This window comes from Callospermophilus lateralis, chromosome 6 (assembly GCF_048772815.1).
Source record: "Callospermophilus lateralis isolate mCalLat2 chromosome 6, mCalLat2.hap1, whole genome shotgun sequence".
Lineage (NCBI taxonomy): Eukaryota > Metazoa > Chordata > Mammalia > Rodentia > Sciuridae > Callospermophilus > Callospermophilus lateralis.
In genome coordinates this window covers 40,882,480-40,899,646 of record NC_135310.1, presented here as the reverse complement: position 1 = coordinate 40,899,646, position 17,167 = coordinate 40,882,480, and the positions used below count along the sequence as shown (strand labels likewise).

The following is a 17,167-nucleotide window of genomic DNA, read 5'->3' as shown; positions in this document are numbered from 1 at the left end:
AGCATTTGTTATTTTTTTGGCTTTTTTGAAACAGCCATTCTAACTGGGGTGAGATGGAATCTCATTGCTGTTTTCATTTACATTTCCCTGATGGCTAATGACAGCAAACTTTTTTCATATGCTTACTGGCCACTTGTATTTCTTCTTTTGAAAAATGTCTATTCAGATCATTTGCTCATATTTGCTGGATGGCTTTTTTATTAATTTCTTGAGCTATTTATATATTCTGCATACTTGTTCTGTTAGAAGAATAACTGGCAGATATTTTCTTCCATTCTGTAGATTGTACCTTAACCCTGCTGTTTTCTTGCTGTGTGGAAGCTTTTTAATTCTTTTGATCCATGTTGAGCCTATTTTAATATCAAGTGAGAGATAGGTTTCCAGTTTTTTACCTTCTACATGTGGATATCCAGTTTTCCCAGAATCATTTGTTGAAGAGGTGATCCTTTCTCCAATGTATATTTGTGGCACCTTTTTTTGAGAATCAGTTAATTGAGAATGCAGGAGCTTATTTTTGGCTCTTCTATTCTGTTCCATTAGTCATTTACATATTTTTAATGCCAATACGCTGTTGTTTTTGATACTATGAGTCTGTAGTATGTTTTGAAATCAGAATCATGGTGTTTGCTCTTTTTGTTCAAGTTGTTTTGGGTACTCAGGTATTTTGTTCTTCCATATGAACTTTAAGATTGTTCTATTTTGTGAAGAATGTCATAGGTACTTTGGTGAGGACTGCATTGAATCTATAGTTTGTTTTGGAAAATACAACCATTTTAACCATATTAATTCTTATGTTCCATGAACACAGACACTCTTCCCATCTTTTAGTGTTTTCTGCAATTTCTTTTCAGTGCTTTGTAATTTTCATTGCACAGGACTTTCCCATACTTGGTTGGGTTTATTCTCTGATAGTTTGTTCTTTTAGTGGCTATTATGAATGGGATTGCACTCCTAATTTTGCTCAGTCATTATTAGTGGATAGAAATTTGTTGGGTTTGTATCCTACTACAAATTTTACTGGTTTCTAAACTCTGCTAATCCAAAGCTCAACACTCATTTCGAAATTCAAGTTTCCAAGATGGAAAACTAGGGAAATGTAATTTTAGTGTCTTAAAGACTCTAATGTAAATTCACTTTGATTTTTATAATCTTATATACCCTTCCCTTGAGTATACCATCAGTTTCACCTGTTGGATAAGTTAACAATGCTGTGTAAGAGTGAAAAACATAGTGCTTTGGATCTGTAGACATGGGTTCAAGTCTTCTTATTATCTTGAGATAGTACATCATTTTTCTGTGCCTCAGATTATTCATAAATCATGAATAATGACAGGTGCTCTCTTTTTAGTTTTAGAATGAATTCATAAGCCAGTAGTTGTAAAGATATTATTAGTACATCCCAGAATACAGTGAGCATTTCAATAATGGAGCTTTTTTAAAATTTTATTGATTTTATTTTTTTTAAATGCGTGACAGTGGAATGCATTACAATTCTTATTACACATATAGAGTACAATTTTTCATATCTTTGTATATATAGTATGTTCACACCAATTCATGCCTTTATACATGTACTTTGGGTTTTTTGCATTATAATTCTTATTACAGATAAATACCATAATTTTCATATCTCTGTTTGTATATAAAGTATGTTGACATGCAATTCGAGTCTTCATACATGTACTTTGGATAATGATGTCCATCAATAGTAATAATTTTCCTATTGCTTTCTACCTCCCATCTGTAACCAGGATATGAATGATTGACAACATCATTGGCTGGTTTTGAAATTTAAACATAAAAAAACATGGTGGTACAACACTTTCCAAGCATGCTCAATATCCTGGTTCAATCACCAGCACCACTAACTAGATGAATAAATAAGTATAAAACACAAAAATAAGTTGCAGCTTTTTGTAGTTTACATTTTCCTAAATGATATTAGTCATGTCTTATGTCACCAGCAATTATTGAAATCCTTTTATTCTGAGGCATTTTGCCCAATTTCTTTCACCCTCATATTGGCAATAGTTTATGAAGAAAGAAGATAATCTAAGATGTATATGACGGCGGAGGAAACTCAGATGAGAACGAGACAGTGAAGAAAACCAATCGTAGCCAAGCTCCATCTCCAAAATTATTCAGTCCAATCTAGATTATACTGCTACACATGGGCGATGTTGACAGGGTTTGTAAGTGGCCTTCTGATTCAGTATTGTGCCTCTTAAAATTTCTTTGGGAAAATAAAACTGGTCTTGAAATATATGTCTTCCCAAATTCACATCTTATTCCCTCTGGGAGTTCTTACTTCTGTTACCACCTTCACTCCCGTGGCCACAAATTGCAGCAAGTGGTTTGCTTCAGAAGCAAGCTTTACTGAGTGCCACATAAAAGACCTTTTCATAGCTCAAAAAGCTTATTCCCACAGATGTCATGGCAAAGGAACCAATTGCTGTAAGCTTGCTTCTTAACTATATTTTCAAAACCCTAATAATATTGTAACATTTTAAAGCAACTTTTCTCTCTAGCTGATTTCTCTGGTATTTCCTTTTTACTTTGTGTTTTGTTCAGTGAGAGCGTTATTCATATTGGCACCATTTTCATATAATTAATAATGTACATTTTTTAACTGACAAATTATTTTTCATAAACCATAAACATAAATACTGTCCTATAGAATTTCTGGACAAAATCAGTACATAACTCCTTTGAGTTATGATGTGCTGTCTCAAGATAATAAGAAGACTTGAACCCATGTCTAAGATCCAAAGCACTATTTTTCACTCTTACACAGTATTGTTAACTTATCCAACAGGTGAAACTGATGGTACACTCAAGGGAAGGGTACATAAGATTATCATTTAACACCTCTTATGACACTCATTATCTTGCCAAAAGAAGAAATGCCTTATGAAGATTCACTCAGGTGGGATAACAATGTTTTCTTACATTCCACCATAAAACCAATCAGCCTAGGTCAAGATACTGGGCTATGAGAGTTTGGAATGAGCTTCCAAGCCACAGGAACATCCTAGCTGACCATGCCCAAGCAACAACAGAGTTAGCAAGAATGTCTGAGGTCAGATGTATAGTTTGCCTAATAAAATTTTTAATTTGCAAGCTCATTTCTTGACTTAGCTCCTGTTTTGAACAAATGCTTAAATGGAAGTCAACTTCTAGTCTGGAAGATAACAACAGAATAACAGGCCTATTCCGAGGATAGGTTTCTAAGGGTTTGTAGCCTCCTTGGTGTCCTTGGATCAAATTGGAAGGAACAACTTGTGCTTACACACAGCCTTATAGCCACATATATGCATCTGTCTTATTCTAGGGATACTATATGGTTCCCAGAGGTGTTGGATCTTAGACACCAAGTCAATGTCCTATTTATCATCACCCAAATACAAAATAAGCTATTGCATTTTATCACAGTTACTGTAACATGGACAAATGGAAGTATATTTAATTATCATGGAGGGATGTTCACTTTTTCCTTTTAAAAATATTAGTTTAACATTTTATTTGCATAGAAAATATCTGAACAGACTTGTGATTTCCAAATTTTTATTACTCAACAATGATAATTTACTCTTATTATTAAAATCTCCATGAGGAAGTGAACAGAGCGGTAATTTGGTTTTTAATCTTGTTCCCAAGAAGCAGTCAACCAAAAACTGGCACTGGAAAATTCACCACCCAGTGTTTGTTGAGAACACTCTGTGAGCCAGGAACTAAACTCATAACAGTACGTTCCCCTAGCTTCTTTCATAGTGTGGTCACAATTCTGTTTAGTGTCTCTTCAGTTGCAGTACCAGGATTGAGCACATTTCTGCCAGCTAAGACTGGCAAGTCTGGAAGAAAGTGAGGCAATTCACCTCCCATCTTCTACATAAAGTAATTATTTTTTTCAGGACTACATTGCTTGTTTAGTATCCTTCATACTATTACAAAATTTTATCATCAGATCACTGTAATTCTTCAAGAACTTTTAAATGTCATAAAGGACAGGACTTAAGGTGAGATATCTAAGCATTCCTGTGGAAACTGCCTTCCCCTTTCTGCATTAGTGCTCTTTTCAGAGCCTCTGTATTTAATCAAGTAGAGATCCAGTATATAGTCTCTGCACTATATTCTCATGAAGTCATCTCGTTTAGTTTCTTGAAATATACCTGTGTAATACACGTTGAAGTCCCAAGTGCATTATGTATTCTACATTTTCCTTATGCCCAACTCTAGCATCTCTAAAAAATTTTTTTAAATTTTTTTTAAAAAGTTGATTCATTTTAGTATCTTTTGCCTATCCAAGGAACATACTTAATGCATTATTTCTATAACTTGAATTATAATACAAGTAATCTACTCTCCTGATCCCTCCTGATTCCTTAGGAGGAATTTGGCCTAATACCCCAATTGTCATCACTAGAACAGCACACTCATGCCAATGAAATGTTCTGATCATTTTTAGCCTTATCTATTAATGTTAGCATAGCAACTTGTGCTAATGTATTTTTGTAAATGTCTTATTTTTTATCCAACTAATTTTGCTATAGTTTTATTATTAACTCTGAGGAAAAAAAATAATGTTTCTTGTACCATTTGCTTCTAAAGGAGTTGTGTACTGATTTTGTCCAGGAATTCTACAGGACAGTATTAATTGTTTTACATTTCATAGAAGATTTTGAAATTGTGCTTTCTGCTTCAAATGATTCATCATAAGTAAATCAGGATTCCCCTTGCATATTACTGAAATAAAATAAAAACTTAGCTTTACTATTAAAATAATAGGTGTTGTGACTAGTTGATTTTTATGTTTCCCAATTATTTTCAATTAAGAGTTTTGATCAAGACTCCCTTTTGTCCCCTACCACTAAAACTAAAGGCATATTGTGGCAGAGTCATTTCTTTGACTACCTACCAATGGGCGCATGTATAGAATATTTAACTACCACTTGATAGTTTTTAAAATTAATCTGATATTTCATATCTGAAAGAAGTGATAGCCATGATGACATTTGAATTTTATTAGCCATCATTCACCTTTCCTGAATATTTTCTGCTCTGCCAACTGTATTAATATGTTAGATTCATTTGAAATTGAGTAACTTTTTGGTAAGTTTGAAGAAAGAAGAAATCTACCAGTCTCTAGAGATCAAGTTATAATGGGAGTGGTTGGTTAAGCCAGTGTTAGCATTTGGTTCAGTCCATTTCCCAATCTTAAGTAGATAATAAAAGTCTGCATGTACGTCTAGTTGTATTTAATGTTTCAAAAGGTGTTGAATACAGTCATGCTTGGTGATGCAACACAGTACCTAAAGGCTGGTATTAAGATATGTTTCTTATCCTCTGAAAAGCTTTTCTGACCCAGTAGGCTGTGAACATTCACAATAGCCCTAAAGGCAATCTGCCATGAGTTATTGTAAATTGATAGCTGCACCTGGATTATTTGTAGCAAAGAAAATTTGCAACATGCTCCACAGTAGTTCAGCCAGTGAAATAGAATGGGATAAGAATCATTTGATGGACAACCAAGATGATATACAAGTCTCATAATAAAATATTTCATAAAAAAAAGAATTTCATTAATAATATTGATATGATCACAATAAAATCCCCTTGCTGAAGCAATCTCAAATTATGTAAATGGAATAAGATGAAAAACAGCAAGTAAAAATTATCTGCAACTTAAAAGTGTACTTTGTGAGTGCATAATATCCTTCTGTTCAAATTCCTTCTACAAAAAGCATGGGCTCAGAGCAGATGAATTATGAATTTAGAACAAAAATGGATTATTTAATTTAAATGAAACATAGAACTAATTTATTTAGAATATGAGATAAGTGTAGAAAAAAGAAGTAGTGTTTGCCAGGTCCTCTCTCCAGCCTCACTCAAAAAAGAAAGTTGAATAATGATTCCATACTGTATCAACATCAAAATTATTATAGACCTCAACACAGGTTTAAAGGTTCAAACTTAAAATAAGTCTTTGTACTTAAAAAAAAACAAGTATATCTACTCTATTTAAATATATTTATAATTTAGAAATTAAGTTACTGAAAATGTTAACAAAAATAATCATACCCTAAAATATAGTATTTTCTATTACACCTTTTTTTATGTGAGATAATTGCATATCATGTGCAACTATATGAAATAATACAAGGTATCTTGTGTACCCTTTACCTGGTTTCCCCAAATAGTAACAAACTGCAAAACAAAATACTATCACTATTGGGATATTGATATTGATATGATTCAGTCAAGATACAGAACAGTTCTATCACTGCAAGGATCCTGCATTTTGCCCTTTTATGGCCACATCCACTCCCTTCTAACTCTTATCTCTCCATAGTCCCTAGCAACCATTAATCATGTTCTCCATATCTATAATTTTATAATATCAAGAATATCATATAATTGAAATTAAATGATATACAAAACTTTAGGATTGGCTTTTTCCATTTACTACAACTCTATGGAAACTCGTTCAAGTTGTTACCTATATCAGCAGTCCCTTCCATATTATTGCTAAGTAGTTTTATGAATGTACCACAGTTTTTTAAATTACTTACACATTGGTTGTGTCCATTTCTGTCTATTGTTAATAAAGCTGTTATAAACATTAGTGAACAAATTTTATGTGCACATGCCATCATTTCTCTCAGATGAATGCCCAGGACTGCAATTATTGGATCATGTGGTAGTTAAGTTTAGTTTCTTAAGAAACTTTCCATTTTGCAGAATAGCTATACATAAATGTTTCCATTTCTGCTTTCAAGAGTTTTATCCTTGGCTTTCCAAAGCTTGACTATAATGTATCTTGGTGTAAATTTATTTAGGTTATTCCTGTTTGGAATCACTCAGTGTCTTGAATTCATGAGCTTATGTCTTTTTCAAATAAGGAGGTGTTTAGATACTATTTCATAGAGCACCTTTTTTAAGCATCAGAATCTATTTTCCTCTATCTCCCCCATTTATTAGTGGAATTTTAAAATTTTGATCATTATTTTTTTTATTTTTTTAGAGAGACACACACACACACAGACACAGAGAGAGAGAGAGAGAGAGAGAGAGAGAGAGAGAGAGAGAATTTTTTAATATTTATTGTTTAGTTTGCAGCAGACACAGCATCTTTATTTTATTTGTATGTGGTGCTAAGGATTTAAAACCCAGGGCCGCGCACATGCCAGGCGAGCACATAACTGCTTGAGCCACATCCCCAGCCCCCATTACATTTTTTTTTAAATTCTAGATTTTCAGTTTTGTTCTTCCTTATACCTTCTATTTATTTGCTGAGACAGTTTTTTCATTCATTTCAAGTGTCTTTATAATTACTTGTTGAAGCATTTTTATGATAGCCAATTTAAAATATTTGTCTTATAATTCAAATATCTCTGTCACCACTGTGTTAGTTTCTATTGATTATATTTCATTCAATTTGAGATTCTTCTTATTCTCATATTGGTAGGTAATTTTTCATTGAGACATGGGGATTTGGGAGAGAATGTTATGAGACTTTTGATCTTAATTAAACCTTCTGCTTTAGATGATTTCTCTGCTACTGCTTTGGCAGGAGAAGGAGAGATATTGACTCCTTCTTGACAGGTAGAGAGAGAAGTTGAGGCTCCTCAGTTAGCCTCCATTGAGTCTCAAGGCAGGAAATTCTTTTCATTAAGGCTGAGAAACAATGATGTTCCTCCTTTACACAAATCCCTCACTGATATCAACATAGCTGGATGGGATAAGAGTACCTTGTTATTGCTTCCAGGTGGCTTTCACTGATGCTACAGGGAAAGAAGATTGGTCTCATTACAGCATTGCTCTCATTATGGAATTGGTGAAAGTTGTGACTCTTTACCAAGCTCCACTGACACCACCTGGGTAGGGACAAGAAGGATGCCTCATCACTCCTGGGTGAAGCTAGAAGTCTAGATCCCCTATGGGTTTTTGCTGACCCTGGGGTGTGGAGATGAGGAGGTGACTAAATTTGGAGTACCTATTCCTACTCAGTACTGTTCATAAATAACCAAGCAGTTCTGGGAGTAAGCAGGAAATTTGATTCAGTGGACAATGAGTGGAGATGGGAAGTTCATGCTGTAAATACACCTTCTCTCTGAGCAGGTCTAGGATCTGTGTTTGTACTATAACCGGATTATAAAGGGATGAAAAGTACATACAAGCTGTCCTCAGAGCTTTTCACAGGAAGGAAAAGAGATTTCCAGTGACCAGGTGCTGCCTCTTTTCTTCCCTGATTTGGGCGTGGCTGGATATGTCATAGCACTGGTGGGCATGTTTTATTTACCATTATAATGAGCTAAAGTTCATTTGGTAACATGGTATCTGCACCAGATGGAGCCAGTCTGGACTCCCTCACCCTTCAGATATTGGGAATATATAATAAATGGATTCGAGAGGTGGGAGCATGAGGTCGTCCACACACAGCCTTTAACTTATTACAGCAAGCAATACAGCTAGCAGAACAACAGACTATTGGTAATTTGGGGATTCAGGCTGGTGAAAAGGGAATCTTCCTGCTCCCTAACTGGAATGAAAGTCCAATATTCCTGTGTGAGTTCACAGAAACCACAAAAACCTGACCCAAAAGGATGTTTTAGTGTCCTACTCTTCATTGTAGCTGAGCAAAGGAACCATAATTTTGCTTGGTTTTCCAGTGGTACTGGCTAAAGAAGAGGTAAAGTTGTTTTGTTTTGTTTTGTTTTGTTTTGTTTTAATTTTCTGTCTTTCTAGGCTGCCTCTTTCCTGATATTTTGGATAGACAGAACAGGCTTTGGTTGAAACTTAAAAAAGCTCTGCCAAGGAATAATACAAGTGGAATATTTTGTTTTTCATTTATTGAATAATTATTTGTTTGCGTAGTATTATGCCACGTGTACCTTCCATAATTTTTCTAGTTATGTTTAAAATAAAAGCAAAATTAAAATCATTTCACTTTAATTGTAGGAGTTCAGACCCCCAATGACCATACTATTACATTATCTCAATAGTTACTATTCTCTGCCTTGTACCCATTACTTTCTTAAATAGCCTTGCCTAAACAAATCTATATCTTACAGCTCTTTCTGGAGCTCTTCTTAGACAATATCCTGTCCACCTCCCCTTTGCCCTCTCTGTTCCATCTCAAAGACTTACTATCTCTTGGGATCTATCTCAAAAGTACCAACTTACAATCTACTCTGTGAAAGGACTGCTGGTTCTTGGAGAGAACAACACTCAAATTCATTAATTCATTAAAGATTGACTTAGTATTACTCAAGGTACTAGACTGAGAGGGGCCAGGAAGGAGGAAGTGCAGGGGACTAGCATCCTTTGTTGGCAGCGAGAGGAAATGAGTGAAGAAACGGGGGAGAGAAACCACCTTGTATTTGTCAACAAACTATCAACAACTCATTACTGGCACCAGTTCTGACTAGGAGTGGTGGGAAATGGGGAATTAAAAGAAGCTGAGCATCACTTCAGGAAGAATTTGTATTCTGTGAAAAATATGCTTTTTCAGGGAGTGCTCATTGAAAATATTATGGAGGAAAATGGCATACTTAGATTTGCAATTCAATACACATTCAGAGCTCACTGATGATGGGCCTAATCTGCTTTCATAGGTTCAATTTCCAGTTTTCTAACATGAAATCCACAAACTTTCGTTAGAAACTTTCATTAGAGACTTTCATTCTTTCCTGAACATAGCCCACAACTTTCCTGCTTGATGATCTTACTCTGGAAAAGCAAGTTCCAGTTTACCTCGTCTGAAAAAACACACATAACATTCTTCCAAGGGCAGTGACAGGATTAATGAACCGACTCCTGAACCCATCCAGTTTATCTTTTGTCACTTGGTAGACATACAATCTTTTCCTTTTCTCCTAATAACTTACCTAAGTCTGGAACTATGTGTGGCCCTGATTCAAGATGGCAAATTCCTTAAGACTAGAACTGAATCTAAAGAAGTGACTCCAGTGGGGGGCATTTTTGTCCATTAAGGGACATATGGTGATATGTGGAGATATTTTTTATCATCTCTGTCTTGATCATATGGTGTTACAGGCTATACATACTAAAACACAGCAGCCTCTTCAAAGAACTGCCCAACCCAAAGTGCCAATGGTGCCAAGGCTTAGAAATCTTAGTTTATTTCATCTTTGTCACTCAGCTAGCAATTAGAATCGCACATTACAGAAAGCATTCAGATTTTTTAGAAATGAAATTGCTTTGTATTGGTAGATTTTATAAGTTACTGTTGGGAAGTTGAAACTAAATTAGAAATGCACATGGTGTAGGAAAAAACATAAGATAGAAGAGTTTATGAATCTTGATTAATTTGGGGAACACAAATTTCCACTTCTATTTAGAGGTGACCAATTTAAAAGCTAAAGTTCTCTTAATCAGCAAGCTTTTGTAATGAAATGCAGCGGGACTTACTTTTATATCAAAGGAACTCCCCTGGTAGTTAAAGAATGCAACTGAATACAATTAAAAGATCACTGATAAGCAGAGTGCAGTTCCTTAGCTGTATTCAGGGAGAGAACACTTAATAATCTAGAGACTAGCGACACTTTAATGAGGAGTTTAAACTTATTGGCCCTGCATCTCAGAATTTATCAATACTTATTACCTAGATTTTCATTTCAAAGTAATGAGTAAGAATCAAAAGAAAAGTTTGTGATTAGGGAAAAATTACAAATAATCCAACAAGTACTTAAAACTGAAAAGAAGAAAGAACCTATTGATTAACTGGTAACACTAAACCACATATAGTAAGAATTTAATGTGGAGAAAGGAGCAGAGTACTCAAGGGATTCAACCAAATCCATAGCCTGTTTACCAAACCACAGCCAGATCCAAGAACCAATGACAAAGTACCCATGAGACTGTTCACTGAATGTATTGGGCAGTGGTAGATAAAAGATTAAGAAATATTCGTGGGGGCTGGGGATGTGGCTCAAGTGGTAGCGCGCTCGCCTGGCATGCGTTAGGCCCGGGTTCGAACCTCAGCACCACGTACAAACAAAGATGAGTCCGCCAAGTACTAAAAAATAAATATTAAAAAATTCTCTCTCTCTCTCTCCCTCTCACTCTTTCTTTAAAAAAAAAAAAAGAAATATCAGTGTAGTCTCTGAAAATGTTCAAAAATCACTGGGAAATTTTGATTAGCGCAACTAAAATCTTTACTAAAGCAAAAATAGAAGACCCTACTTTCAACTAGTATCCTGTATTCTAAAAATAAATCCCATAAAAATGAAGATTCTAATTATTCTATTATATAAAGCAGTAGTTCTTGCCTTTACCATGTTATTGCCAATAGCAATACATAATTTACAAAAAAAAAATGCAATGAGATAAACTTTCTAATGTATTTTTTTAAAAGAATGCTAATTCTGCTCATATAGCATCACTGGTTTTCTTCTTTAGATCACTATTTTGTGTGCTGGTTCTGACATCCCATGAGGGGTATCAGGACAGGAGGCATACATGCCCTCTCATCCAAAATCCAAAAATAAAGGAAAGACATGTTGTAGAAGGCCTTCTTCTCCAGCTGTTTCTCCCAAGCATAGTCAAAGTTGCTTCCTCTTCTCTCCCAGGATGACCACCTCTATTTTATCCCACACCAGTTCCCTTCCGGTAGACAGTTATAATCTTCCAAAACATGCTTTCTCTCTCAAATCCAAATTGAAGATTTTTCGAACATACTTTTAATGACCCTGTTTGGCTCCAAATATTTCTAAACACTTGCTTTAAAAGTTCTTCTCACATCCTGCAGATCATCTCTGTCAGCTAATGTAAAACATCTTCATTAAGCTTATCATGACAGCTACTTTTCCCCCTGTGCTTGAACTCCCTGATTGAAGACTGCAGCCTTTCCTAATGTCCTATTCTCCACACTAAATGTGATCATGTAGGGTCAGTACTCAGCAGATAATACCTAGCTAAAATGTCATCATAAATAATCATCACCTCTGAAGATATTTCTTTAAGGATTTGCCCTTGGGTTGGGGATGTGGCTCAAGCAGTAGTGCGCTCGCCTGGCATGCGTGCGCCCCGGGTTTGATCCTTAGCACCACATACAAACAAAGATGTTGTGTCCACCAAAAGCTAAAAAATAAATATTAAAATTCTCTCTCTCTCACTCTCTCTTTAAAAAAAAAAGAAGAAGAATTTGCCCAAACTGAATCACTTTTCTTTAAAACTGTTTTCTTCCTTTCTTTTTACTTATTAGAAAATTATATCCATTCGTTTATTTCTATTGGAGCTCAGAATTAGATTAAAGATATTCCTCATATGATAGAATATGTGTTTGAGTCAGATTTCTCACTGCTGCAACTAAAGGTCCTGACCAGAACAATTTTAGGGAAGAAAAGTTTATTTGGGGGCTCATGGTTTCAGAGGACTTAGTCCATAGAAGGCTAGCTCCATTCCTCAGGGCTCAGGTTGAGGCAGAACATCATGATGGAAGAGTGTGGCAGAGGGACGTGGCTCACATGATGGTTAGGAAGCAGAGACAGAGGTCTTCACTTGCCAGACATACCTGATAGCCACGCCCCTAATGAAGCACTTCTTCCAGCCACACCCCACCTGCCTCCAGTTACCATCCAGTTAATCCCATCAAGGATTGATTCACTGACTGGGTTAAGGCTATAACCCAAACATTTCTCCTCCAAACCTTGAATTGTCTCACATTTAAGCTTTCAGGGTCACCTCACATCCAAACCACAATATATCTGTCCCTTACCCAAAACGTCACACTCATCTGACAATGAAAAATATATTTAGCCCATTCCCAAGAGTCCTTATAGTATCAAAAGTTCTGAGAGTTCTTAAAGTTTAAATACAAAGTCCTCTCTGAGGCTCAAGACAATCTCATATTGTAAGCTCTTGTAAAAATTAAAAGCAGTTCACAAGTTTCCAATATATAATGGTAAAGAGTAAACATTTCCATTGACAAAATTAGGGGCACAGAAAAAAGGGATGGGACCCAAGCAAGACCAAAATCCAACTGGGTGAACAAGTCCTGTAGCTCCATATCCAGCATCTGAGGCACATGGCATCCTAATGTTCCCTCCAAAGGACTTGTGGAGCTCCTCCCCTGTGGGCTTGTTTGTTACAACCCAAGTGGCCTTTCTTTTGGTGTCTCTCTGCATGACTTCTACAGCTTTCCTAAGACCATGTCCCAAATAACTGGCATTTCTTACTCTTCAGGTCTCCACTGCTGCTTCAGCTTCCTCCTCACATCTTCACACCTTGACTTCCCAGGGGGTGCCTACACAAACTCTGACCCTGCTGCACTTTGCCTGGCCTCTCAGGTCGTCCTTTGAAATCTTGGTGGAAGCTTCCATGGGCCCCTAAATCCAGCATTTCTGCAAAACTAGCACCATGTGGTTGATGCCAAGGTCTGCTGCCATCTTTAGCAGTAGCCAAACCTCCAGGAGCCCTGGATGTAGCAGCCTCTGAGTATCCGGGTGGCTGAGCATGTTGAAAAAACTTTGTAGGCCCCCTTGTGCAAGAAGTGTGTCCTGCTGGTTTTTTTCACCTTTACTCCCTTGAGCTTAAGATGGAGGTGGCCTTGCCCTCAAGCCATCTTTCTTATTATCTTCAGGAAAAATCTTAAGGATTTCTTTAGTGGCTGTAATGTCTTTAACAATGGCAACTTCCCTAGGCCCCAGTTTTACTCCTGGCTTTCAAGTGTAGTTTTTCAAATCTTTCTGCTCTGCTTTCTGCTTCTGAATATCACAATAAACTTTGCTAAAAGCTTCCAGCAATACCCATGGCATTTCCTGAATGTTATGTTGCCTATACATTTCTTCTACCAGATTAAAATCGGCTCCACAGAAAGTCTCAGGACAAGGGCAAAATTCAGACAACTTCTCAGTCAGAACATAACATAAATGGCCTCTAGTCCAAATTCCAATAGAGTCCTCCTTTTCTGAACTCTCTTGAGTCCTGTCTTCACTGTCCACAGTCCTGTTGGCATTCTGGTCTTCTGAGCTCCCGCTAGAATTGGCCATTAAGCAACCCTTACAACAATCTAAAGCATTTCCAGCTTGTAATGCAAAGCATCTCAAAATTCCTCCCACCAATTCCAAAATGCTCCAAAAGTTTCTGAACCACATGGTCAAGTCAGTCATAGCAACAACCCCACTCCTTGTACCAATTTCTGTTTTAGTTAGCTTTTCTCACTGCTGTGACTAAAGAACCTAACTAGAACAATTTAGGGAAGAAAAGTTTATGTGGGGGCTCATGGTTTCAGAGATCTTTGTCCATAGAAGGCTGTCTCCATTCCTTAGGGCTCTGGTGAGACAGAACATCATGGGTGAAAAGTGTGGCAGAGGGATATAGCTCGATTTATGGTCAGGTAGCAGAGAGAGAGGTCTCCATTTGCGATATACAAATATATATACCCCATAGCCATGCACCCCATGAACCACTTCCTCCTGTCACACCCACCTGCATCCAGTTACCAGTTAATTCTATCAGAGATTAATTTGCTGATTAGGTAAAGGCTATAACTCAATCATTTCTCCCCAAACCTTCCTGTATTGTCTCACATGTGAGCTTTTTTTTGGGGGGGACACCACATTCAAACCATAACAATATGAAACAACTCTATTTGATGGGATAGATACCAAATGACATTGTTGCACTCCCTTAAGAAACCAATGTCAGTGAGCAAGGGCTTTTCTGACCTCTGGGGTCTTTTTACAACATATTTTGGAAGGGATTATGACATACATGCAATCCCAAATTCAGTGCACTGTTATGATACTCATTCCTTACAGGTATCCATCTCACCCCTTTAACATATCATCTTCATTATGTTCAATATGCCCTGGTTCCTGTTACAGGTCTAAATAAGAGTTTTTCTTGCTTACAAAAAGTATATGCAACATACCATGGAATCTCCTTAATATTTTTCTCTTAAGTATTTTTCTGGTGGTCAGGAGGAAAGATCAGTTTTAGAATCTTGGGCCCTGACCTAAAGAAAAGTAAAGCAGAAACTAACTGGCACAAATGTACATGTTAAATCAATTAATGAATGGACATATTTTTTTTCACTTGAAGCTTTAGATTGCCTGGAAATTAACAAATCTTAAACATAAACACCAATGGAAAAATAAAGCAATATATTTATTTGTAAGGCAGATGGACATCCCTGGAATCAAGAATTCACACTGGATTCAAGATTCAGTCTGATGAACCATTTTGGAACCCTGAATGTGGTTGTTAATTGCTGGTCATTGACCCATTCCCCCAGTGCTGTGGTCCTGTCTGATGCTTTTGCCTGATGTCTAAAGCATGTCTGTTTTGTTTCAGCTGGCAGGGTTCATCTACGCCTGCTATGTTGTGAAATGTATAACTGAAGAGGAGGACAGCTGTAAGTACCAAAGCTCTATTCTGTTTCTTTCAAGTTCAAAGCTACTTTACTGCTTCTGACCTAGCCTTCCTGCTCTTGAGATAATACCCCTCAACACACCATTAGAAAAGGGAATGAGCTTTTGGTGCCTTTTGGCTAAAATATTTTTATAAAGAAATCAGCATATTGAACAAATGGAAAATTTCTCATTTTGCAAACATAGGTTTTTCTTTTCATTGAAAGGTATTTAAAAATCTATTCTTGGGCTGGGGTTGTAACTCAGTGGTAGAGAATTTGCCTAGCATGTATGAGGCACTTGGTTTGATTCTCAGCACCATATATAAATAGATAGATAGATAGATAGAGTCCATCAACAACTACAAAATAATTTTTTAAAATCTATTCTTATAACAATTCTAAAGGGAGTATAGAAGGGAGACTGGGAATGGAAGTGAACTTTAATATGGTTAATTTGTCTTCTGTTTAATAAACCACTTATTAGATATTAATAACTTGCTAGTTTCACCCAGGACTACAGTTCTCAACAATCAACGATTTTCAATAGTTACTAAAATTCTTAGGAGAATTGACTTCAGATTAATTTAGAGAATTATCTCTGGGAATTCTAATGTTCAAATATCCTTTTCATTTCTACAATTTGATACAAATGACTAGAACCTTATGTCAGAATCTCATCATTGAACCTGATTGCTTAATCCAGAGTTAAGGTAGTAGTCTGCTCACACAAGCCTCATAGTGGCTCCACTGTTCTCTCCTCTTCCAAACATGGTAAGTGGTAAGTAACTCTAAGGATTTGAATTAGAAGGACATGAGAAAGGTATTTCTAGGCTCTCTGAGTCCTATCATGGGGAATTGCTAATGCAGCCATATTCATTCTGAGGAAAAATCAGAGTTGGGAGTGGGAAAGGCAGGGAGGTGGGAAGATGAGAATCCACTTCTTTCTTAAATGATGATTTGAGGAAAAACATCCAAAGAGAATTTACTTCTTCTTCACTTTCCAATCATACTGAAAGGAAGAGGGAGTATGAGATGATTAACTTATGGGAGGCAATTTTCAATCATTCTCAGATAGGATTTTTATACTGTACATAGTTTATAATATTTTGTGTGCAAAAGGAAATGATGGTCCTTTCATTAAATAAGCACTTGTAAAATTATCCTTGATATAATAAGAGTTACCTAAAATCGTAGGAGATTTTAAGATGGGTAACAATCTCTTACCTCTAAGAACTTGCCATTTAGTGGGAAAAGCAAACCTGTGAACAAATAGATATAATAAAACTCCCGATGGTAGGGGAAGAAAGGAAAGATACCAAGATTTTTTTTTTCCATAAATGAGGAACACTCTTGAATTTCATCTTGAAAGAGAGTTATATGTTGGGTAGTGATGTATGAATAAGGTTGCCCAGGAAAATGTTGGAAAAGCACTTAGGTACATCACAGAGAAAATAATGTGAACAAATTGTATCCTGTGCTAGATGTGGACACCAGAGAAAATTAGAAAGCAAACATGGATGGGATAATAGAAAAGCAATTATGAAAGATTAAGGAATTTGAACTTTGCTTCATATAGTACAATGGCAAATCTATCAGCATGGATAAGAGAGTGGGAGGGAGAAATATTAAGAAAAGGAAAACTTCTTAAGACATAATTAAATTGATTGAGATGAAGAGATGATGATGATCTGAACTAAAACAAATATTGAAGATGGAGAGGAGCTACATGATGATACAAATGACACAAGCTAAGATGTTGTTATTGGTAGGGTATGGTAGGAGAATATGGTA

The 17,167-nt window shown here is 36.2% G+C and overlaps 1 protein-coding gene across 1 annotated transcript in view; it reads left to right on the top strand.

The window, feature by feature from the left end:
* Positions 1–17,167, top strand: part of Nkain2 (sodium/potassium transporting ATPase interacting 2) — a 160,735-nt gene that overhangs the window by 122,897 nt on the left and 20,671 nt on the right. The window contains exon 2 of the mRNA XM_076859771.1: positions 15,319–15,379. Within this exon, the coding sequence (XP_076715886.1) occupies positions 15,319–15,379 (61 nt within the window). The remainder of the gene's footprint in view (positions 1–15,318; positions 15,380–17,167) is intronic.